This window comes from Erithacus rubecula (assembly GCF_903797595.1).
Source record: "Erithacus rubecula genome assembly, chromosome: 2".
Classification (NCBI taxonomy): Eukaryota; Metazoa; Chordata; class Aves; order Passeriformes; family Muscicapidae; genus Erithacus; species Erithacus rubecula.
The window spans coordinates 44,450,905-44,476,996 of NC_136685.1; the positions used below are offsets into that span (position 1 = coordinate 44,450,905).

The 26,092-nt window shown below is 42.9% G+C and overlaps 1 protein-coding gene across 5 annotated transcripts in view; it reads right to left on the bottom strand.

Moving 5' to 3' along the window:
* Positions 1-4,981: 4,981 nt before the first annotated feature.
* Positions 4,982-26,092, bottom strand: part of FYN (FYN proto-oncogene, Src family tyrosine kinase) — a 135,810-nt gene continuing 114,699 nt past the window's right edge. For all 5 annotated transcript variants that reach the window (XM_079298740.1, XM_079298739.1, XM_079298738.1 and 2 more), the window contains 4 exons: positions 25,359-25,435; positions 25,102-25,255; positions 16,709-16,840; positions 4,982-7,915 (listed from right to left, as the gene is read on the bottom strand). In XM_079298740.1, coding sequence (XP_079154866.1) covers positions 7,707-7,915; positions 16,709-16,840; positions 25,102-25,255; positions 25,359-25,435 — 572 coding nt within the window. In that variant the 3' untranslated portion in view covers positions 4,982-7,706. The remainder of the gene's footprint in view (positions 7,916-16,708; positions 16,841-25,101; positions 25,256-25,358; positions 25,436-26,092) is intronic.

The window sequence follows — 26,092 nt, forward strand, 5'->3', positions numbered from 1 at the left end:
CCTGGGGAGTGCCTGACCTTCCTGGGATGTATGTGAGGGATGTATGGAGTGTTTGCTGTGTGATGTCCAGCTCCTCAGGGAATGCAGGCAGCATGGGGATTCAGCAGGAAAACTGTCCCATGGAGCATTGCATCAATACCCACATTTATGGGGTTTCTTTGTAAAGGACTCTGCTATGGAATCATCAAGCACCTCCCTTCATGCAGTGGATGGCCTTCCTCACTGACAATGGGTATGGACAGTCCTCTGTTGTCTGCTGGTCAGACCCTGGACTGGTCTGTAACATCCAGCTAACAACAGTGTCCACCTGCCACCCCTGTAGACAGCTGCCAGTTGGCCAGGAGAGGAAGGTTCTGGCTGTGAGATCTGTCCCTTGTGTGAGCACATCCAGGTCCAGAAACATAGAGACCTAATGGTGTCTGCAAATGCAGCCAAAGAACCAGTCTCTGTCCCCTCTTTAACTTGCCAAGCCCCAGAAAACAGCAGATATTTGGAGCAGTTTCCTCTCACTTGAGCTTTATGTACTTTATTAACAGCCTGACAAAGAGAGGAAAAATAGCTTGAAAGTCCCACTCTGCTGACTCTGTTAACAGCACTGTCTGCCGAATGGGTTCCAAAGGTCCAGCCCAAACCTAAGTACCCTCCCACAAAGCTGTAGAAACTGCTGTCAATTAACTTATTTTTAGATTAGGAAACTTAGACAACAGATACTCGTTTATTTCAAAAACCTCCCTCATCCCCAAAACCAAAGCCATCATAATTGCCTTATGAAGGCCTCTTTTATATATTTGAAGTCTTCCTACCCTACTGACTTCTCTCACTGAAAGACAGATAGAATTGTGAAGTCTCTAAAGTTAGTATCTCATGTGTACATTATTTACAAGCAGAACGTGATGAGTCATATTGGGTCTGTCATAGAAAGGACAGATTCAAGTGCAGGATGATTTTCATTGGCAAGGCAAGTAACACAGACTTTTTTTTTTCCCCTAATCCTGCAGGAGTTGTAATATTTCTTGTTTCATTAGGAAGAAAGTGTTGGTATCGAGTGCCCCTTCTCATATTTCCTACCATATCTCTGTATTTGGAGAATTAAATAATGAATATTTTTGTTTCCAAATGATTAACTGTTTAAATAAAACACTGTCATGTTGCTCCTCTTTTAACATTGGTGCTGTGAATTAACCTGGAGACATTGCAGTGAGCCTTTAACCCCCTCTGCCTCAGCATAGCTTGCAGGATGGTCTCACTCTGGCTCTCTGTATGTGGCTTTCCCCTTTGCTTTTGCACTGTGAGGAAAACTGGGGCTTTCTTCCATGTCTTGCTGTTTACATTGCTAGGCACATGGCTGCAAAAATATTTTCCTTTTACTTTATTCTAAGGCTCTTGCTTTGGCATTTTTCAGTCACACCCTGGAGAGACACCTGAAAGGAAACAAAACAGTACCTGGATGTTAGCTTTGTGCAATGCTTGTAATTAAACCCTGCATAATGACAAAAAACCCTCCTGCCATTTGTTAAGATTTTCCCCACAGCATTATGTATCCTCTTAATTAAGAGCAGAAGCTAAGTAATACCTATTTCATTCCCTCTTGCGTCCAATTAGTCACCCATTGATCATTACCCACTCAGCATTTGACAATCAACAGAGCCCCATTCTCTGCAGGACAGGGATGTGTAGTCCTTCAGAAATGACACGTCCAGAATAACATGAGGGGAGCTGTGTGGATGAGTAATGGGGCAAGAGGTGGGGAGGAAGGGGAGGAAAAGGCCACCCAAGTGGAACAAAAGACATGTAACATATGCAAATGTTCAATATGTGGTATGTGTTTTATACACTGGATGTATATGAGGTCATAGACAAAGCTCAGCTGGCGACTGCACTGCTTTTGGGAGGCATGGGAATTTGTGGGAACACTTGAGCTCTCGTGGATCAAACATACCTACTCCTCTCTCTTTAAGACATAAAGCTGTTCCCCATGTGGCTTCTTGCCTTTGCTTTTTTAGGAGGGCAGGATTTAGCATCTGCTGCTCCATTGTCACTGGGACTATTGGCTGCAGCAACACAATGCTGGCCAAGTCACCCCAAGACCCATCAGCAGCTCCACCCAGTTGTGCCTGAGCTGCTGCCAACAAAGCAGTTCTGGGTGTCCAAGGGACCTCCAGGGAAACTGCATTGCCACTCTCTCCTGGAAGGCTGTCCCAGGAACAGTGGTGGCCCAGGCCCTGTGTGGTGCCAGTATGGGTATGCTGGGACCTTTCCCAACACCAGGGACCTTTCCTAGATGAGTAGCATCTTCTAGCTGGGGAAATCCAGCAGACTGTGGGATTGAGATGCAGCCCAGAGCCTGAACTGCAGCAGTGAATAAAGCACAGGGAATGCCAGAGCTCACAGACCTCTGGCCTGAGGCTGAGCCCCAACAATCAAAGCAGTCCTGCATTCTTTTTTCTTTTTTTTTTTTAAATTTTTCTTTTTCTAGGTTAGAATCCATCCATTACAGGGATCAGGAATTTTGTGTGAAGCTGTGACAATAGGTGGCTGAGCAAACTTCACAAGGTTCTGAGTGAAGGAGCTCAGTAACAAATGCTGATGCACCAAAAGCAAACCAGAGCCCTTGGCAAGCTCTAGCCTGGCTGTAGGGGAAGAAGGATAATCTCATTTCTTTACTCTTTGCCCTTTTAGCTATTCACAGAGCTTAATGCTGAGTTATTCCCAACAATGAGCCAAACAATCAAACTCCCAACTGGCCCAGTCAGGCAGAACCAACACTTGCCTTGCAGTCACAGGCCACACCAATCCCATGATTTTTTTTCCCCCATCTCGAACATATGCTATTTTCCTCTGCGCTGTAACAGAGCAGATATTTACATTTGGAGGCAGAAACAGCAGTTCATGCTGCTCAGCCTGCTCTAATCTCATCACCCAAATCCCTGGGCACAAGGAAGCACAGGCGCTGTGAGCGCAGCTGCTGCTGCAAACACAGCTGCTGCTGCAACCTCTGGCTCTGCCTCTCCACCACACGATGCAGTGCCTACCAGCTAATGACCTGCTTTTCCTGGGAGGGCAGCTCTCTCAGCACTCCTGCACACTGCTGCTGCAGGCTCCAAACTGCAGCCATGCCCTTGGGAGAAATGTTTCCTCTCCTTGACTTTAAAACCAGCTGCACTCTGCTTTTGCAATAGCCAGAGACCCACAGCATCTCTGGCCTGTAGCAGCAGTGTTTGCTGCTACCATCTCTCCTGGTTTGGGAATAGGGATTGTAACAGATCATGTAGTGGGAACCAGCAGGGGAGGAGAAGAGAGAGAAAAAAAAAAAAAAAAAAAAGGGAAAACAACAAGAAGAAAAAAGAGCAGCTCTTTTGTTGTCAATAGCATTTTGTCCTCTAATCTACTCGTGTCCCAGTTTTACATTTTTTTTAAGCATTCAGCTACAGGGGAGGAATACAAGGAGATAGATTGATGTTTGTGTAGGTGTTTTTATGTGTGAATTTCCTTTTGCGTTACAGATAATAGTACACACACACATAAGAACGGGCTCTGTATTAAAAATCAACAAAAAATATCTCAGACTTAAGAGAAACCAGCATTTCCTCTCTAACATTCAAAATGAACCTCAGCAGCCTGGTTTTAGCTGTCAGAAGTCCTGAGAAATTTAGAAGCACTGAGAGGGAAACACTAGCACCCTACTCATGAGGCAGTCCCAGCAAGGGGTCTCTTTTCCTTTTCTGCAGAAAGGACACTGGTTCTGGTTTGGTCTGTGCAGGAAAGTCTGAAACTAAAGTGCTCCTTTCTTCAGTTAAGATGGCAGGGAATGCTGCTCCAGTTGACAGGAGTCCCCTCAGTGATAAAATATCCCTGTGTATGAGTCACAGGAAATTATAATCACTGCTTTCCAAGACTGCAGAACACAATGAGATTTCTGAGCTACAAACAGACTTCAATTATTCTTGAAAGACAGACAGACCCTCAAACTGACACGACTGGAGAAAATAAATATCCTTTTGTCTGCACTGCTGGTGGTAATTTCCCATTAGACAGGAAAAGGCTTCTTTGATGAATGAATATTGTCTACACTTTAGAAGAGGAGCTACTGTATATCTCCTAATAGCTCTTGCATGCTTGGGCTCAGCCTCGTGTGAGGCCCTTAAACCCCTTGGGTACAATATGGTAGTATTCATTAGTGTGCTGCATTTTTTATTGCAGCACTTGAGAAAAGGGTGGTGCACATTAAAATAGATTTGAGCAACTTTCCACTCACCTTGAAGTTGTGTGGCAAGATCGAGATATTTAGCAATCTGCTTTCTTGGGCTGCAGGTAATCCTTTCCAGTCTAAAGGCTTCAGGAGAAACACGCTGGAGACAGATTTTCTATTTGTGATTATTCTTGTAATTTTAGCAGTTAATCACTTTTCTGTTTTGTATTTACTTTGTTTTTTCTGCAGTGGTAATTAAATCAAAACCACAGCGTCACCCAGAACTACATGGAATTACATTGTTTACAAAAGCCAAAGAATATCATGTTAGTGCCTTTGACAAACTTTTGTCTTTTTCAAAGAGCACCAAGTCTCACATAATTGCCTTCTCACAGAAATATAATAACCACACTAACCATCCCTTTCGCAGCAGGGTCCCATTTCCACCAGTCACTTTTCCTGAGACTGGTCTTGGATTTAACTTGGCTTAGAGATGCCTTGTCACCCCATGGAGTCCTTTCTGCTGCTGGTAGATCTTCTAGAAGACCTCTTCTGGAACTCAGCCACCACACCATGGATTGGTTGGGAATGAGGTGGGCTGGTGAAGGGGAGCATTTGGCCAATTGTTTTTATCTGGGTGGAATTTATTTAGTCTTACATTAAAAAATTATTGGAAGGAACATAAGATTCTTATAAATTCTACTTTTACAGTCACCACACAACTAGTTGTGGTGTATACACAGTGCTTAAGAAAAGGCTTTTATTAATTTATAGCAAAAAAACCTAACAACCTTGTTTAAATTTTTTGCTAATGTTTTTATTTGAGAGAGATTAAAAAACCCAAACAACAAAACTCCCAACATTAAGAAAAAGAAGCAGAAGAGCTACCGATGAGAAATGGTCTGGATTTGCCACTCAACAGTGGCACCAGTCTGCACACAAGCCAGCTGCAGGCAGAGATCCGGCAGAGACCAACATGGTACTCAGACACCGAATGCAATACAAGAAACAGCAAACCCAAGGATCAGAAATAAAGGCCATAAAACCCCAACAACGCCCCGTCTGAGTCTTGCTTCCAATGAGAAACATAGGCAAACTAACGTTTTAGGCTCGTCCCGCATTACAGATGGAAACTGCACTTTAGTTTGTGGCATAGCAGAGGCTGCTAAGGAGCTTGGCAGAATGGCCACCCTGTGCCACCGCGCTCTGGGCTGAGGAGGTGACATTTTGGCTTCACCAGCCCGCTGAGTACTATGGAGTCCTCAGTTCCATGGATGGTATTTTAAGGCAGGGGGGTAGCTGTAGGAAAAAAAAGAGGGCCACGACTTGCTTTGTAAGTACTAAGAGGAAGCTAGAAGTCCAACAAGGATCATGGCCTCTTCAGTACTCCACAGCTACAGGTACAGCAACATTGAATATATAATGTACATAACATTACTTATAGACTCTACATGTAAAACGTTAACCAATTTATCATGGAAATCTGGTAACAAGCAACATTGCCATATAAATTCACACTTTGAGAAAGGCTAAGTGTGGAAGCCTCCTTTGCAAGAGGATTTTCAGTCGAAGTTTGTATAGAAAATATTAAAACAATGATGACAATTTGTTCTCTGAATCTCAATTAATTATTGGGTTAGTTTTCACAAACGAAGAAAGGTTCTCTTTAGAAAATGTGAGAATCTTCAGAATATGAATTCACAATCTAAATACTAAATAATTAAAAAAAAAAGTCTCAACTGTCAGGAAGTCCTACTTGGCCGCAATCTTTTAAAGCAGTAACAGCAATACAAGACATAGAAAAGCTTCTCCTGCAACACTTGTAAATGTAAAAGTATTCATGTTAAATGCAACAGAACTAATAGAGAACAAACTGCTATAGAAGAGAGAAATGAGAGACTAGCTATGCATTTAGCCATCTTCCTTACAGTTGAACTCCAGCTATTTAAAAACACATTGACTTCATAATTTGGAAAATGATGTCCCATAGGTAACTGGTCTGCATACTCCTATGAAATATGATGCCCCAAATGGCATGACACCCCTTCTTGAAAAGTTTTTAATCTCATGTCCACCCTTAGCTCCACAGTTTAAACAAAAAAACAACTATCCAAATGTAAAATGCTCTCTTTTTTTTAATTACTAAATTAAGAAAGTTAAACAGTTTTAAAATGTAAACTTGCGAATAAACCATAACAAAATGTAATTAAGACTTTAAAATTTGCAACTCAGTATTAAAAACTCAATAGAAATAGAAAGGAATTTTTTTTTGTGTTTTTTGGTTAAACGTAAGTAATTCAAGGCTGGTACAGACAACTGAAAAGGTAATACTTTGTTCTGTGCATCCCCCATGAAATGTAAAGAAGTGCATAGTAATTCCACTGGAGAACTTGCAGACACAGAGAAAGTAATTTCATTAGCAGTACAGGACACTTAACACACTTATTTTACAATGGAAAAATGTTACACATAAAACAGAAAAATCCTAGTTGCATGACCAACAGTTTAGCAGGGGGACATGGCTAAAATGCTATTATTTTAAGACCATCTGAATGTGGTTACACTGCTTAATAAATCTTTTTGAAACATTTCAGTATATGTGTTTTGATACAAGAAGTCTTTGCAGTTTCAATTTTCCAGTTCAAAAGGTGATGGTGTAGTTTTCTTACTTTAAATATGTTGGTTTAAATTTCAAGAACAAATCATCACACACTTCTCAAACATTGGAAACATTACTGTAAATACAGCACGTGATTCCTGAAAGAGCAAAGTTACAACCATCTACAGGTACATAATCATAAACAAAAAGTGCAATCCAATTTAAAAAAATCATGCTTGGCAAAAGCCAAAAATTAGATCACTGGCTTTCAGAATCCCACCAGTGTTTTCATGTCTGCAGTAAAATTATCGCTTTCTGGGTACAGCTGCAGCAGGACTCATTCAATTCCAAATGAGCCTCCTCTGCAATAGCACCCATATACTGTATGTACAGGTATGTATATATATTATATATATTTTATATATAAAAAAGCAAAAACCCAAACACCTGTCCTGATTTTTTTATTTGTTAAAACATGAAAAAAAAAATGTTTTAGACAAAGAGGCCACTTCTGGAAAATAATACTTTTAGTTGAATCAGGAGAAGACTAGTTAAAATCACATAAGTTTTGCATTTTAAAAAAAGGAAAGCACTAGGATCAGTTATTGGCACTGAGTTACTATTTACAATGAACAGAGGTTTTGCAGTTTACATAACATCAATACAATGCTGTTTTGGAGTCTCTGATTAAGAAAAAACAAGTGTTTTTCTCCTTTTCATCCAGGACATTCAGATTATTAGGACAAGTGGTCATAGGCAAGGGCTGTGGAAGTTCCCAGCTTCAGCCCCTCCTGTGCACTCAGTGCTGGAAGATGTTGCACTCTGGAGAAGCCGATCACAGAGCTGGAAGGTGGAGAGCAGGTGGGACGGGGCTGAGAAACACCTGGCAATTCATGACAGTGTCTGGAAACCAGGGATTTACAGGTTGTCACCAGGCTGGTACTGGGGTTCTGTTGCAGTGAAGTAGTCTTCAAGAAAACCCTGTAAATATTCAAAAGTTGGACGCTCCTCTGGGTCTTTTTTCCAGCAGTGAATCATAAGCTCATGCAAGGAGATGGGACAGTCCTGAGGACACGGCATCCGATAGCCTCGTTCTACTTGCTCCAAGACTTCACGGTTATTCATGCCTGTGAAGGGCATACCAATCCACAGTAAATTACAGAAAAATCAACCAAGTATAACTGTGTCTACAACATATGTGGTTTGCCCAGCTATAGCAATTTTTTTCTGGTTAAGACAAGCGAAACACAACCACACTGATGTCCTGTTTCAGCTTCTCATCTACTGCAAGGTAACCTGGATTACCTTAAATAATAACAAACCTTATTTTAATTCTCAGTAGAGAGTTTTAGACCCAATAATGAGCAGAACACTGCTCCCATGGTTAGCCTCTTGACTTACACTGAGCAGGATTTGGTGCTTTCCCTCTCTGACAGCAGAAGCCGTGAAGTGTAATATGTGATGCGCTTGATGAAAACAAATGCATTGCAAAAAGTGGAAAATTCAAAATTCTGGAAGTTAAAATGAGTTTTGAAACCCTTACACTGAGTGTGGGCCTTTCTGAAAGCATTCTATGAAGTCATGCTGCAGGGACTTCAAGACAAACTCTGCTACTCCTGGCTGGAAAACCAGGGTTGTCCACCAGCATTGCCTTCAGTGTCAGCCCAGAAGCTTATTGCTGCTGACCTGCACTCCCTCCATCTCTGCTGCTTAGTACAGTTTCAACCATATTAGACTGCTCCCCAACCAAAACAGAACAAAGCTGCTCACAAGATGAGTCAAATGCCAACTAAAACCTCTCCACTAAAGAACCACAGCTCTCTCTCTCCCAAAAGAAAAAAGTAAAAAGTTGTATTACCTTCACAGAATCATAGAAACATTTAGGTTGGAAAAGACCCTTAAGATCACTGAGTCCAATTGTTAACCTGACACTGCCAAGTCCACCACTGAACCATGTCCCTAAGCTCCACATCTACAGACTTAAATATCTCCTGGGGTGGTGACTCATCTTGCTTGACTCTGAGAGTAAGGCCAGGCCCTTTGCTACTTTTTCTTTTCTGTGTAACCCCTTGATTCCTCGGCTGAAGTGCTTTTCACCAAACATTGACTGCAAGTCATCCTCAGCTTTAGTTTACATGTCTCTGCCAGGACTCTCTTTTTCACAGTACCAGAGGTAAGACTGGCACTGCAGGCATGCAGAGGCGTTTCAGAGGAAGCCTGCATGCTGACTGCAAGCTTTGTGCTTGCCCTGCCACAGTCCCCTGCTGAAAAATATCTGCAGAATCCTTTATCCTGACTTAGCAGGTGCTGCCAAGCAGCTCTGCAGGAAAACCAGCAGGGACACCTTAGTTTCTCCATGCTGAATCTAGAAACCAGCACCTTGATGCTGCACTGTTAGCTTATCCACTTCCTGGCTTCCATGACACTATCCTTCCCTGGGAATGCTCCACTTTATTCTTGCAGGGTGTCCTTTAGAAGAGTTTGCTTGTCCCACCTCCAGAACCCAAAAACCTTGCAATTTTTGTAAACTTATTTGTGAGGAATAACTCAATCACTTTCTTCAATACAGCTTAATTTATCCACTCTATGCTTTGACTTGTAGAAACGTCTGGTTTTGGTTGGGATACAGTTAACTGTCTTCCTAGTAGCTGGTACAATGCTGTGTTTTGGATTTAGTATGAAAATAATGTTGGTAACACACTGATGTTTTAGTTGTTGATAAGTAGAGTTTATCCTACGTCAAGGACTTTTCAGTTTCTCATGCTCTGCCAGTGAGGAGGTGCACAAGAAGCTGGGACAAACTGTATTGTGCATCATTTGTTTTTCTTGGCTTATATGCCTCTCTTTTTCATTTCCAATAAAATTATTATTGTCTTTTACTTTATTTCAGTTATTAAACTGTTATTATCACAACCTCTTGGATATCAGCAGGAGGATATTACCCTGTCAAGATAAGAAGGAAAGGTTTTACCTTTTTTCTGATTCTCCTCCCCATCCTACCTTTGTGGGGCCGGGGGGTGGGCAGTGGGAGTGAGCAAGTGTCTGTGTGGTATTTAATTTATTGGCTGGGGTTAAGCCATGAGAGGGAGTAAAATCATTACACTACATAGCATTTAGGCTGATAACTTGGCTGTAACCTTGGATTTGGTCTTTAGTCTGTATCCTCATGATCTGGCTGTGTTTAATTATTAAGGATACTTAGAAAGAAACATCTGCAAAATTCAGCCTTTTCCAACCATCCACATCTAGAGTCTCATCCCATGTTAGGATTACAAAACCCATTTTCCTCTTATCTTGTCAGGGTAATTTCCTCCTGATATCCATTTGCAGAGTCTGGGAAGCATCATATTCCTGTCACTGTAACCAGTCCTGGCATGGTCTCCCCACTTATTCCTCATATTTATATTTAGGCTCTCAATTACCCATGTCATGGTCACAGTGTGGTTCTGCTTAGCTTACTGCAGCAACTCCCATTTTCAAACACGAGGAGTACTTGGGTTTTCAACATGGGTTGCAAGGGAGAAAGGAGAAGTAGGGCACTGTTTCTTTTGCTGCCTGTTGTACATGGAGGAACCTCTCCAGAAAACTGTCTCATACTCTTACAGGCCTCTCCTTAATGCTCTCTTTCACAGGGAAAATTGCAAAAAGAAAGGTTTGATTACTGATTTACAGTATTCCCTAACCTGCAGACCAACACTTCAGCAGTGGTTTCTTGTGTTTCATCTACCAGCTCCATCCCCCCACCATTATTTTTGGTGTTAGATGTTTATAACTAGGAGCAAACACTTTGAATGGCTTTTAAAGTGAACCATGGTTAGGTCTTCAAAATAATGAAAACACACTAGTACCAAGCCTCTGCAGACATCAGATTCTGCATAGAGTTAAGGTTCTCCTATATTATTGACTCCAAACTGATGCTGTTAGGTCACAGAGGCTCACAACAAACCAGAACACACTGAACAAACATTTGGGTGTTCCTCACTCTCCTGCAAGATAATTTCCAAAGATATTTTACTTTTTCATTAGACCACAAAACAACACTACTGTCTGTTAGACACGACAAACCCAAGGCAGCGCCAACCCAAACTTTCTGGCCTTGTTGTTTTCCAGATACTACAAGAAAAAAGCATGCACATTTTGTTCACGTTGTGTTCTCAATATTAGTTTTATAAATCAGTGTTTTGAACAAAAATCTGCACCTTTTTCCATATCCTTGTCTTTGAATAAGCTGAATTACCTCAGTGTTTTGGGGTGAGAACTTCTGCTGTGCTTCGCTTCCCTTACATATTAAAGGCTATGAAAATAACAGTTACTGCTAACTCATCTGTTCGTATACATACATAACCACTAACAAACTGCATTCTTTGCTTTTATTTTGGCAGTACATCCTTATGTACAACATGGATGGAAGCAACAGCAGCAGAAAAGCTCCTTCCCAATTGGTTTTTTGTTCTAAGATATCAAATGTTTGGTATTTTTATCCAGTGTTTTACTCAGTTCTGAAAAGCACACTCTGAAACCTGATAACGAACTGTGTGCTGGATGAAAAACCCTGAGGAGACAGAAGGGGGAGGAAAACATAAACAACTCTTCACTTTCCTTTGTTTAACAAAAAGGTAGAAAAAAGAACATGGAAGAGACAATTTTTTGTTCCTGGAAAGTGAGTCAAGCCAATTTTTTCCATCACAGTTTAATCCAGGAAAATGCCCTTCTTTTCTTTTCTCCTTTCCTCTTTCCCTTCCCTCACAGTAAACCCCAGTTATGAAACTAAAGGAAGTAATCCTCATGTTCCTCACTGGAATTCATACATCCAGCAAGGGCTGAAGCACGTAGGATTTGCCAAAGAAATTCTGTTAGTTTTGACATGAACTGCTAATTTAAAAACAGAGTTTCAAAGACTTTTATTTCTAAATCGATTGGATTACTAGTCAGACTTATAAAAATAGCAGTGCTTCAGGTATACATTTTACCTCTTAAACGGCCTATTTATGTTTACAAACCTATTCTATAGACTTATCTTAGCCTGCAAGTTATAGTGTTTCTCTTTTGATAGCAGGAGCCTGTCATATCTGCACTTCTAACACCACAGAGAGAATATCTGAGCAGTCTGTACAATTCCTCTCTCCTAATGAATACCCAAGAGTTTCAACCCTTAATAAATAATAAATGACATTCTGCTTGCAGTATGCTTCCAGACCCCTTAAAAGTTTATCCTAAAATCCTTAAATCTGTGAAATAAAATACTCAGCAATATTCTTTTGTTGGGTACAGCTATTCCACCTGGGTTGGGACAACACCTGGTATCAATCTGGGCTGGTGGATAAACAGAGTGAGAGCAGCCAAGAATGACTTGGGGGTGCTGGTGGGTGAGAGGCTGGGCATGACCCAGCCATGGGCACTCCCAGCCCTGAAAGCCAAATGTGTTCTGGGCTGCATCCAGAGCAGCGTGGGCAGCAGGGGAGGGAGGGGATTCTGCCCCTCTGCTCTGCTCTGCTGAGACCCACCTGCAGTGCTGCATCCAGAGCTGGGGTCCCAGCACAGGAAGGACTTGGATCTGTCTGAGCTAGTCCAGAGAAGGGCCCCAAAATGAGAAATGGCTGAGAAAAATGGGATTGTTCAGCCTAGAGAAGAGAAGGCTCTAGGGAAAACTTATTGTGGCATTTCAGTAATTGAAGGGGGCCTGTTAGCAGGGCCTGTTAGGGTGATGGTTTAATCCCAGCAAGGGGTAATGGTTTTAAACTGAAGGAGACAAATCTGGATTATGTATAAGAAAAAAGGGTTTTTTACAATGAGGATGGTAAAACACTGGAGGAGGTTGCCCAGAGTGGTCATGGGTGCCCCATCCCTGAGAACATTCAGGTTCAAGCTGGACAGAGCTCTAAGCAACCTGAGATATACTTGCTTTTTGTAGGATTGGACTAGGCTCTTCCAACCCAGACTATTCTATCATTGTAGAATTCGATGAAAAATCAGCTTGTGCTCATGATACTTCAAGAATTACAATTTGGCCAAGAAGAAAACATCCAATTCCAAAAAGATGGCTTTCCCATTAGCCTTTTATTCCCTGAGAAGACCAAAAACTAAATAACTTCCCACCATCCAGCTTTATTAGTGAAACCTTCAATAATCTCAGGATGCCACAGGATATGGCCACTCTAATGCTCTGTACAATAAAAATCTACTGCCCATATAGACTGGGGACAGAAATGCAATACTGCTTGGCTTTTCCTAGAAAAGCTGTAGGAACTTTAAATTACAGTGACTTTAAGTGTTACTTTAAGAGTTACTGTGACACAAAAAAGGATCTGGAGTTTCCAATTGTGGCTAAAGAAAACCCTGGAAAGTACTTTGGTGTGCTCTTAGGAGCTTGATTAGATGGAGCACAGCAGATGTGCAAATAGCATGGATCTGGGCAACACTGCTCTTCCAGAAGACAGGAAACATTTCTGTAACTAGGGAGTGTCCCTGCATCCAAACTAATGAGCTATACAAATTACTTTGGGACATGTAAAGTACAGTGAGGAGAGGGATTGTTTTAAGCTACTTTATTATGGGTTTCTTCTCTTAGACTGTAGTGGGTTGATCCTGGCTGGATGCCACCAAAGCCTCTCTCACTCCACTCCACTCCACAGCTGGACAGGGAAGAAAAAATATAACAAAGATGAAATAGATGCAAAGCATTTGTGAATGGAGCTTCCTTGCTTACAAATAAACTCACCTGACCTTATCTATCCTATGTGGTGAGTACAAATCTTTCTTAACCTCCTATTTACCATCCACCTGGCTATGCTGGCTCACTGCTATGAACTTGGCCCCAGGCTTGGGTACCACATGCTGTCTGGCACTCGTGGCCCAGCTTTCCCCAGGGATGGGGAGGCTGAATACAGCTGCCCAAAGGCTGCAGGGCTGCTTGGAGCCCAGGCTCAAAGACCTGCCTGGCCAGAGGCAGCAATGTGAGTAGCATCATGCTGGCTGTCACACTAGAGTTAAAATGAAAATGCTCTTGATGTGACAACTGCAGCAGAAAGCAGAAGGGGCAAGGTCAGAGGTGCTTGTTTGGTGCAGCTGAAATTTTTGCCTCTCCCAAAGGTAGCATGTTAAAAATACACAAATTCTCCAACTACTGCTAGGGAAGGGCATTTGTCAAAGAGAAAATAATCTGACACTGAAAAAGGCCCACTAAGACTATTTCTTAAGCTTGGTTCCTCCTCTGGCCTATCTATTATTCATTTCTACACTGTAATAATCAAAATAGAACCAGAAAGACTGGGAAAGTTGCTTATTTAAATCTGTTGCCTTGTGAAAAGGATAAGAAAGCATGAAAAAGGGGCATAAATTAGTTATCAGAGTGGCCCATTATAATCACTGACTGAGAAGCAGGCTTGGTTGAAGTATGAAAATGAGGACACCTTCAAAAAAGTTGGTATTGCTTGTGGGAACTATAGGGTTTGGGGCAAGGTTTTATTATAAACTCTAGACTGATCTTATCTACACCAGCAAAATCTTTACTGCTCATATATCTCACCACAACCTCTCTTCCAAAATTGGGCATCAAGACAGGAACTGGTTGAAATCTGTAGGACAAAGAAAGCCAAGTTCTGTTCCACCCAGTCTGTTTCCCTGCTGTAGACTGCCTGCCTTCCCCCTCTGTCCTACTTATTGTGCTTCTCCCTCCTTCTACACAAGCTTAAAACAATGCCTGGTTACAGACATGGGAAGGCAGGAGCTATGGTGTCCTGCAGGCATGGGTACCACCCCAGGACTGGGATGTGCGCTGTAAATCATCTCTCAGGCACCAAGAGCTTGTGAAGCAAGAGAGAAACCCCTTTGTCTGTGGGCAGGGTGTAACCAGGGCAGCACACGACTGTGCAGAAAATTGCTGACTTAGTGATATGTAACACACAAAAAATTGCTTCCAGCTACTTGGTTCTTCCTAGTGCAGGTGGGGGAGAGTGAGCCAGGAGGACTTTTGGCATGTGAGGGCTTTATGTAGTGAGGGATGAAGGGGTGGGATGGTGCTGAAAGAGGAGAGGTACTGCTGGTTGTCTTTGATGTGCTCAAGCTGCCATGTAATAAAACTGTCCAGAATTTCAGGACACAGCCCATGCCTGAGATTACTGTCATGGCTCCTACAAGAAGTTATATATTGCAAGCACTTAAACATACATCCTGTGGACCCCTTCTCCTTTGGTGAGGGAAAGAAACATTTATGAAGTGCAGACATCCTCTGCAGCCATGGCCAACCCTGTGTTCATGTACAGACTTGTGAGTAAACATAGGGCTTAATTGGTTGTTTTTGCACAGAATGGTATTTTCACCTTAACTCTGCCCTGGCTTGTGACAGCCCCCATGCACCCACTCTGCTGACAGTGACTAAAGAGTTCCTGCAGCCCAGTCAGGAACATTGCCCACCCTCTGGGAACAACACTGCATCAACTAAAGCATATACATCTTTTTTTTTCTGTCTTTGACCTTTGCACAGCATGCCATGTCTGCTTAAACCTTCAATAAACCTGCAGAAACCATAGATTTCTCACACCACTACCAGAAATCCTTATGACAGGAAGACCTTTGCACTGACTGGTGACACAGCTGCTCTGACTGGAGGCAACACCCCACATGGGGAAGTGCTGGGCAGAGGGACTCATCCATTCCTCAGAAACATGACATTCTATTTTCTGCTACCTCATTCAGTTGTCACAGCCACACCTTTGTTAAGCTGCTCCCTGTTAATCATGCCAAAGTTCACTGCTGATCATTAGGTGCCTTCCAGTCCCAATATTCTCAAATATCAGCTACTGACTGCTAGGTGCTGGCAAACATGAAATTCCTGGTAAAAGTCTGGAGGATTAGTTTTACTGAGTTCAGTCTTCTGAAGTGGTGTGAGACACCACAGGAAAAACTGAATGAACTGAATGATAAACTGATGAACTCCACCTTGATGCTTCTGCTCAGCTTGATATATGAATCTGACTGCTTGATCACAGCACAGATTGGAAAATTGAAACTGTTGTAGGGCACTTTCCATTAAATCAGCCACAGTGCACACAGCCAGACTGCTGAGCATTTAGATTTTCTTTTTTAATAAAAAGACTAAAAATGCAGCTAGATGCATCTTGGAATGCAGGGCAACCCCTGTTGTTAATATCTGTGCTGATGAGAAAAAGAAGGGATTAAATTATTTTCCATGTAATGCATGGCTTTCACCTCACCCCCTTTCCTCTTCACCTGAATACCTAAAATCTTCAGGGGGACAACAAGAATTAAAAGCTCTTTCTGCATAGGCAGATCTAATCACCCCCTCCAAAAAAATCTTAATCCATTGGACACTTGGCAGGGTTTCAACAAAGAGCCATGGGGCCTCCAGTTCCCCCATGCAGAGAATCTGGCCCTGCTGTGACCCTGCCATGAGCTCCAGTCTGCGCATTACAGAACTATTTTCTTCCCTTTCCATCCATCTCAAAAGCAAGGATTGAAATTTAAGTTTATGAAAAAGAGATTTGATAGTACCAGACATTCAGACAGTCATCAAACCTTGCAGTGAACCAGAATGACAGAATAAATGGAGTAAGGCCTCTGAGGGAGTTTAACTGTTGGTATCTTACAGTAAATGCAATACTGTGGAGAGATATTTGCTCCAGAATATAATAATTTTACACTGCTTTCATTAGTTGTCTAGAAATTATATTAATTTAATTGAGCACAATTAAAACAGTAGAAATGAATATGCTGAATTGTCCCCTTGTCATTTTTATCATCGCCACCACAAAGCAGCTTTGATTCAGAACTGTTTTCAAGCATTCACAAAACTGACACATTATAGCTATTCTCCTTTGAGCTCAGTGAATATAAATAAACATTCCAGCTTAAATGGCCCATTCCCACTCCTTATTTCAGGTGAAGCAGGACATTGTTCTTACCTGGGTATGGCACTCTCCCTTTTGTTACCAGCTCTGTCAGTAGGATCCCAAAAGACCACACGTCTGACTTTATTGTGAACCTTCCGTACAGAGCCGCTTCTGGCGCAGTCCACTTAATGGGAAACTTTGCACCTAAAGGGAGAACACATGAGTCTCAACAGCACAGAGACAGAACCAAAGCACCAGCTCACAGGTGACTCCTGTGTTCTGCAAGGTGTGCAGGTGGAAGGAGCTGCAGACAAGTGTTAACCAGCCATGGAGTACAGTCAGAGAGGACAGGTGGGCAGAACGTGAGGAAAGACTAAGCAGGGAAGGGGTCAGTTTGTCCCACATCCCAAGAGAAGGATAAGACATTTTAACTCAAGTTTGAAATTTTATAAAATGAAAAAAACCAACAACAACCCAGTTTTAAAAACAAATAAGCCAAATATAATAGAAACAACACAGTTAGCACATGTAACCAGAACTGAGGTATACTGGATATGTACCTCCCAGTTTGCCTGCTCAAGCCGAGCAAAATGCAAACAAACAAACATGGTGAAAACAAAAATTAAAAGCAAATCAATATTTCATTAGAAACATGCAAGGACTTTAAAATAATACTGCCATTTGAGTTGCTTGGAGTGCTTGATGTCAAGGCACAACTTTGGCCTGTGATTTATAACTTCACAGTGTACTTTAAGCTTCTGGCACTGAAAAGTCTGTAGTGCCTTAAATACGTGCAGTTCTAATGTGCTCATCCATCATCAGAGCTTGCAGGAGCCAGTTGCAGTAAGGATAGTAAGATAACAAGCCTTTAAACACTGATTTATTTGCTTTTCCAATCACTGGCTGTTTTCTTTGGGAAAATATTTTCAATATGACTTTAAATAAAAGTCTTGTGGTAATAATTAACTCATAGCATGTACAAAAATATGCAGATATTTCCCTGGTGCCTTGTATTAACATACAGGCAAAGAGTTGCATTGCTTATTGCTGATCCCTAGTGACAAACACTCTTGAATTTGGAAACAGACTGACTTCGACTTCCCATCACCCTCTCATAAAAGTTCCCTTCACTTTCAGGAGGAGCATAAAAGTGTAACAAAGTGGACAAATCACTCTCAGGGAGTGAATTTATGGCACTGTTTAGAGTTCCCAGCTGGCATTGCTCTGCCATCACATCCAGGGCTCAGTGCCCTGCATCTTCTGTTATACACCCCAATCTGATGTGACTCGGAGCAAAATGTAAACATGGTAATTCTCATCTCCTTACTTAGTAAAACTTCGATGTGCTGAAATTTTCTCTGCTCTACATGTGAATGATCCTAGGAGAGACTGTACAAATACATCTTTTTCTTAGGGAATATTGCAGATGCTCAAGTAAGTCCTGCTAACTGACTTGAAAATGTCCTGCTAAAGGGTAAAAAAGATGCAAGGGAAAGTTTCAGATAACTAATGCCTGAAGTCAGGAACTTTAGTCAAGTTAAGCATCAGCACATCACTGGTTAGATTCGCAATGGTGCCAGAGGACCTTGGGATGCCTGCTTACTTTTTAAAGTCTGTCTCTTATGAATTTTCATTGGTTGATATATAGGCAAGAACTAGAATTTGGGTGCTTGGCTTTGGTCTCAATCTCCTTCACTTACACTTCTTTGTGTGACCAATCTTGGTTTACAAGACTCAAAATTTGCAGAGCTTCTTCTCTTTTTGCCTTGTGCTTTGCAGCAGAAGCCTCTTGAGCCTCTGTCCTAGAACTGGCCCTGCTTCAGTGGACCAGCAGCAACATGGGGTTGGCAACTGGCTGCTCCAGCTGCTGGGAGATCCTGGGGCTGTACAGCCCATGCCCATCCCTGGAAAAACTGCAAGCTGTGTGTATCTGGTGCCCAGGCCTGCAGTGTATGCCTTTAGATGGCCCTGAACACTAAGGCCAATGTCCCTCTGCTCTCTCCTACGTGCAGCTGAGATTGTACACACACCCTGTGCCAGCTGAATGAAGGAAAAACTCCAAGCTGGCCAGCAGCCTGAAGCCTCGGATGTTGGCTGGTGCTGTGTGAGGTGGCCATGAAGGGGGGTTTGATTGTTCACATGTTGCACACATTTTATTCAACAATTTTCTTTTCCTTTAATCAGCTCTGTTTTTCTGAGAAACTTAGCCAAATCTGCTCTAATTCCCCCGTGCTTCATACTCAGATCCAAAGGTAGCAACCACCTACAACTCATTTTTGGAGGAAGGAAATCTCTTGAGACTCTTTTGTGGCCAACTCCCCCAGTATTTTTGTCTTCCTCGGTCTACTGCCAGTGTGTCACTGGCAGATGAGTATGCGGTGTGTTGTCAAACCACAGAAAAATGAGAAGAAAGGTAAGTCCCTGAGAAGGGGGGATCAGTTCCAGGACATCCCATTTCCTGAGAACTAGAGCAGCACAATCCTCACTGCAGTGTGATGAGTGCTGCTGCAAAGATGGATGGCCTGTGCTGAGGATTTTCCAATGACAGGACAGCTATTCATTACTTCTCCATGTTGCCCCTGCTGTGGATGATTCTCTGTCTAAAGCAACTAATATAAAAAATCACGTTCTGCAGTTTGTGCAGTATTTCCTGAGAGATGACAGATTTGGAGTAGTAGATGGGGAGGAGAAAAATGCAAGGTTGGCAGAGAGCTTGCTAGCAGAGCCCTGCCTTATGGTGTTCTGGCCCTGCAACACATGTTGGAGGCTAGATGGTCCAAGAGAGTATGCATTGTGAGAGAGCTGTCAGTGAAGGGAGAGCAGAGACCAGGGAGAGCACACCAGGCTGGCACCTGCAGGTACAACACGTGCACTGCTATAACACAGGGAGATCACACACAGCTTGTGTGAATGGGGCTGTGTGTTTGTCTAACAGGAATCCCTCCAAGGTGCTGGAGACAGAGAGAGCACTGCTGGGAAAGCACAAAAGTTCCCAAACGTGTTGAGCACTGCCCTGAAACCTCCTGTAGCTACATAGAGCATTCGCACAGCCTGGATGCTGTGCGTGGTTCCTGATGGACACACAGCTCCTGTGCTTATTCTCTTCCCAACTCTGATTTAAAAACCCTTTGCCTCTCTCTGCCCAGGCCTCAGAAGCTTCTGAAACAAACTGTGCTGCAAACAAATTACAGCATCAGATAAAACATGTATTACTGACAAGCATGTTAAAAAATCTGATAAACCAAATTACCCCATCTGACAAGGCAGCCCATCTCCTACTCTGAGGGCAGATTTTGCATCAGTGGGGGGAGGGATTTCTCTCTTTTTGTTGCTGAAACTTGTTTCATTACAACCAGCACATCAGTAACCCCACACATGAACGCCAACAGCATTAATCAGGTCAGGATAACCTGTCTTTGCCCAAAAACAAGGTACTAATCTGCAGCTTTTATCTCAGTTCTTTTTTTTTATTTTTTTTTTTAATTTTAAAGCTCGAGGAAAGCCTTTTTTGGGTTTCTGCACTGCTTGTAACCACATGAAACCAAAGCTGCTGATAACAATTTATGGTTAGAGCAGCCAGCCCCCAGCCTGTGAGTACTTTTGTGAGGCTCAGCCTTATTCTTAGGACCTCTGCCTGGCTCTGCCCAGGCATTCACACAGGTTATCTCCCAGGAGGATTTCCTTGGGAAAAATCAATCCATGGCCCTGCTTTAATTCTTGCTGGCTACAAGCAGGCCATGTGATGAGAAGGAGCAGAGGGGGCTGGGATGACTGAGTGACCTTGAGTTACAGCTCTCAGCATGGTTTCTTCTGAGGGAAGCGAAAATCCCTCAGAGCTTTGGTTTCTTTTCAGATCTAAATCTTGATGAAGTAGAAACCTCTGAAATCCATGCCCCAGAGCCACTGCCAGATTGATAATGATCCTATTTCTGGAAATGCTACAAAGCTGCTACCTCTTGTACCTTAAAACCAAACCCAGTGAAGGAGCTCTGAAACCTAAAAACGCGGGGGGACCTCTTCGATTAGCAGTCGGGGAATGCAGTGTGCCACTGGATCGCTTCTGGGGCTGGAGAGGGAAAGCTGCAGAAGGTAAAAAACGAAGTGCTGAAGCCAGCATGAAGCAGGAAACGAGTCAGCCCCGGCAGGCGATGATGAGAGCCGTGTGGGAGGGACCGCGCAATTCCATTTTCTGTGCTGTGAGAGCGAACACGGAATTGCAAGCCTGGCATCCATCAGGACGAGGAGCGGGCTCGGCAGGCGGAGCTCTCCCTGGCTCTGGCTCTCCCTGCCTGCAGCCCCCATTCCCCTCGCCCTTCCTCCTGACCTGGCCGCTCTCCTGGCACGGCACATGGATCCCCGGGACCCCCCGGCTCGGAACCAGGAGTGCTCTCTCCTGTGAGCTCCTGGGAGCCGCAGGTGAAGGGAGAACAAAGCCCTGAGTGCTACAGCCTGCAGTGCAGCCAGTCACAAACAAAACAGGTCTGAGCTGCTGAACAAATCCCTACAAAGGCACTGCAGAGAGCCCGGAAAGCCCTGCCTGTTTCTAGGAAATCAAACTGAGAAGCATCACTTGATTTTAAGCAGGGCAGGAAGGAGTTACTTCTAAGTACCTCCTTTGCCTCTAAGGAGGCAAAAATGATCTGAGAATTTACAAACACAGAGCTCCCGAAATAGCTCCGGATCGTCTGGAAGGCATCAGAAAGATCCTTATTGTTTCATGTGTGCTTAGAGTGGCACTACTGCAAGTGCTGCTAGTGTCTGCAGTGGAAGCATAACTGGAAAATAGCTCTGCACTTTTTTTTGATTAAGAAAATTTTAAATTTGTATCAGCTGCTGCTGCTTAGAATAGTAACAACTCTAACCCAGTGACTGCGGAGCACTGGCACTCTCCACAAAAATGCCATGTGCTTGGCCGAAACTCACATAACTGTGAACCATATCAGTGTGAGGACAGCAGAACTGCATGGGAAATCCTTTCCTGGAGGTGATGGGAAATTTCTCTTTGTCCTGTAGAACACCAGGACAAAGTTCTGGTCTTGCCTTACAGGGCTGACACAAGTATCATCACCAGTGGAAGGATGCAGGACTCCATGCCTGACACTGTGTGTGTAGGGAGGACACTGCAACAGCAACAGCCAAAAGAAGCAACGGGACAGGCTGCAATACAGCTACCAGTGTAGCCCTTGAAATGGGCGTCACTCTAAACAGGCATGTTTTCCCCTTTGATTACTCACTTCCTCTAGAAACAAGAGAAGCCAAATGCTCATTACAAGCCAAGAGCTTTTTTTTTTTTTTTTTTTTTTTTTTTTTTTTTTTTTTTTTTTTTTTTTTTTTTTTTGTGTATTATTAAATGGCAGTGTATAGCTGCTGGTCACACACTTTAAATCATTAGTGGCACAACCATCTCTTTCCTTCCTGACAATGCTGAGAAATGGCAGTGCAGACAACGAACTGCTTTTTATTTATCTCTCACAAATCAGGAGCAGTCAGGCCTCCTTTGTTCAAGCCCAAAAGAAAATAAACCGGTCAGTAAAACATTACCACCAGGCTAAGCAATACCCACACAGGTTCAGGAATCCTGCACTCTAGCCCGCTGGGGCTCAAAGCATCCCCATCTGTTTCCTTTCAAAATATTTAATCAGAGACAAAAGTGACAGTGGGGGAAGGGAGTAGGAGATCAAGCGAAGCTGGAGAAAACCACCTCTTCCCCACGCCAACAATGAGCTCTGTACTAACACACATAAGCCAAAAGAAGGATGACTGCTGAGGAGATTGAACAGAGACTTTAATCTTCAGATTTTGCAAGGAAAAACATTTCCTTTCTCCCACAGGAGCTGCCAGTCTGGAGCATTCCCTGTTCCCCTCCCCTCTGCTGGCCAAGCTTTCCTCCTGTGTCAAAATTCCCACTGAAGCAGTAGTCAGCTAGATAAACAGAGCAGTCCCCAGATGCATCCCCTTGGAGGCTGAAGTAATAGGTCATGGGAAACAAGCAGAGGCAACCATTTCCTCCTGATACTGTGGTCTCCAACAAGCATTGCTCAAACTGAAGCTTAACTAAACAAGCCAGAACTGAATTCCAGTTAAAAAAAAATAAAAATGCATTGGTGCATTAGAAACCATATTTCTCTCTCAATAAATTAAAGGTCTTATGCTCACCCTGGCTTGGAAGCCAGGTTAATTGCCATGAAATGTAAATTGAGTTTGTGCTACTTGGTGAAAAAAAAGCACCCCTTTCCTACTCCTTAAAAAGGGACAAAGAATATCAATAAAATAGGAAAACCTTTCTACATGATGCCTGTGGTTACAGCTCTTTGGGTCTCTCTTTTAAGGAGCTCTAAAGGACTTCAGCCTGACTGGGAGGTCAGGGAAGGAAGTATTGTCCATTGCCCTCAGTTATGGGAAGGATGGGTGACTTCTCCATACTGGCACCAGGAGATGAAGCCAGGCAAACATGACTCAGATCTTCAGACCATCAGCAATGTATTTAAAAGCCAAACTAATTCTCCCTTCTCAGACACTTTTTCCTCAAAACAAGTGATTTCAGCCATGAAAAAAGGGCAGGAGATATCCACTGCTATGCTCCTTCTCCCTGTCAGGCTTGATGTTAGACTTTTCTCAAAGTTTCTCCACTCCAAATGCAGTGATTTTTATTTAAAAATCTAAACTTCCCCTCAATAATAGTCAGGCAGGTTTTCACAGCTTTTTTAACACATGAAGAGGGCAAAACTATTTGGAGAGATTTACACTGAGAGGCAAACAGGTCATCATAGGATTTCCTAGGGATCAGGAGCCTGAAGAGATTTGACCAGAAGTAGGTCACATACTTGTCTATGAAAACAAATAATTAGTCATGTAAAACTATACATTGGGTGGTTTCCAAAGGGAACAAAAGACATGGCAGCAAACCAGGCAGAAATGGAGATAATATAGGACACTGTTTCAAAGCCATTTTGCAGATTGGATCTGCCTGCCTCGTTCAGGGAAAACTCTTGTTTTTCACAGGGGAGCAGCAAGCAGGCAGCTTTCTGTCTATCAGAGCCTCTCCAGACACTCTTATTGCTCTAGAGAGAATGAGACAAGCCTATTTTTTTCTAACAAGAAGCAATTCCCACCCTCAGGCTGAAATCAATAGTAGTTAAGGCTCTGCATTAGTATCTGTCACGGGTTCTTCAAGGACCCCACCAAAATAACCATGCCTTGCTGTCTGACTGAAGCAGGCATCTTTTAGGGTGGATGCAGCCTGTGCTCCACATCCCTGTGTCTGGGGACTGCCAACAGCAGCTCAGAGGGGTGGGAACAGCTTGAGAGCTGCTGCTGCTGCTCCCAGGCCAGGGCAAGGCATGCTGGAAACTCTCTGGCTCCTTCTGTCAACACTTAGAGAAAAAGTTACAGAGAGGTTAGCTGTTCCTAAGAATTAATGACAGGGTCCATGCTGAAACAGGGACTTTGCACATGAGAAGAAACTCACAAGAGGAGGGAGTAAAGGCAAGTTATGAAGTACTTAGCTGGCCTGGGCTTTTTGGGTTTAATGGGATCCTCCTTGGCTTTGGCACTGAAAGGATGGAGTGGTGTTTACCAACACATATTGAGCAAGCACTACCAATGTACTGCCAGCAGAAAGAGAACAAAACTGTAGCTCTGCAGCTTGGACCAACATCTGACAACTAAGCATGACTTGTAAAGAATAACTAATAAGAGGCTGTGACATGGCTCGGTTTGAACACACATGCTTTTTAGAAAAAGCTACAAAACTCTTTGATACATTTCTATAGTGTATCAGTGGTTGTCTGTGCCCAGTACCCTGTGTAGCACTGGAAAACGCCATTTCTATTAAAACAGCTAAGAAAGAAAGAAAGAAAGAAAGAAAGAAAGAAAGAAAGAAAGAAAGAAAGAAAGAAAGAAAGAAAGAAAGAAAGAAAGAAAGAAAGAAAGAAAGAAAGAAAGAAAGAAAGAAAGAAAGAAAGAAAGAAAAAGAAAGAAAGAAAGAAAATATAGTGCTTGGAGAGGCAGCTCCATTGCACAGAGGCGCAACTATTTGGCCTGTTTGAAATAAATAAAGTAAGAATAGTACAGGAGTGATAATAGTGGTCAGTAAATACTAGAAAGCACACTACAAACAAAACACCCTACATACACTTTTCTGGACAACCACATTCAGACTCTCCTAACTAGTAAGTAAAATATTCTCTTTCCTATGGCACCATGAAGATCCTGTCTTTGCTGTCATTTCCAGCTGTGTTCTCACTCATCACCTTTGTTCCATTCTGGTTTTCAAAGAATAGACAACAAAATAAGACATTCTCTTTAGGACATGCATTCAGCAGTGAACTGCTGACCAGGAGTTAATATGAGTTCAGGATTTACTGAAAGCAGCCCCGAAGCATAGGAGAGTTTTTCAAAACCATGTTCCCCTCTTTCCCTGCCACAGGAATGACACTCAGTGCTACACCTGCTGCTGCATTTACCTTGTCTGGCTGTATATTCATTGTCTTCAATCAGCCTTGCCAATCCAAAGTCAGCAATCTTGCATATTAGGCCATTGCCCACCAAGATGTTTGCAGAGCGCAGATCTCTGTGTATGTAATTCATCCTCTCGATGTACGCCATTCCCGCGGCCACCTGCGGGCAGCAGGAAAGACAAACCGTGCATTTGAAACAAACTCAGCACACCCATGGGCTATAGAACACGTGCACCTCACTGCTCAGTACTCTGGAGACAGACCTGGGCCGCCATGTCCACCAAATTCGGTAACTTCAAAGCTCTTCCTTCTCCATCCTTCAAGAAATCTAGCAAACTCCCTGCAGAGTTGACACAATAGGGGGATGTGAGGAAAAACAACTCATCAGAATGGAGGTGCAGCAATATGTTCAGTATTAAAGACAGCAATGTTTCAAGTTCAAGGAGCAGTTTCAAAAAACCCCACAATATCTCCAAATTCTCCTATTGCACTCACTTCACTCTTTAAGTTGGCTTGCAGAAGAACATGCCACTCGCACAACGAGAGTTGCAGGGAAAGGAAACAGGATTGTTTTAAATTTTCCTGACCATTACTGAGAAAGTTGATCTTTCTTAACTTTTCCAGTGCTCTTTAAAACTACATGCCTGCTGCTCTCTAAAGACCTCAGATAACTGCAAAGCAGCAACTCAGTTCCAAGCCACACAAGTTATGGAAGAAGTCAGATCCCAGCTCAACCTGCTCCAACAGAAAGGTCAGCCCAGAGCCTGGTGAGCCCAAGGGGGATAGCATTTGCAAAGGCTGTTTTTCCTTAGAAATTGGTAGTGCTCCTCCTCTAGGTAAGCCAGAACTAAATACAGCATGAACAGCAGTAATTTTAGAAGACAAAGAAGACATGAAATTAAAGCAGCTTTAGCAAAAGTTACAAGAACATTGCTTTCCTGTGCAAGGGAAAACATGAAAGAACCCTGTTGCTTTAAAAAAAAGAGCCTAGGATGTT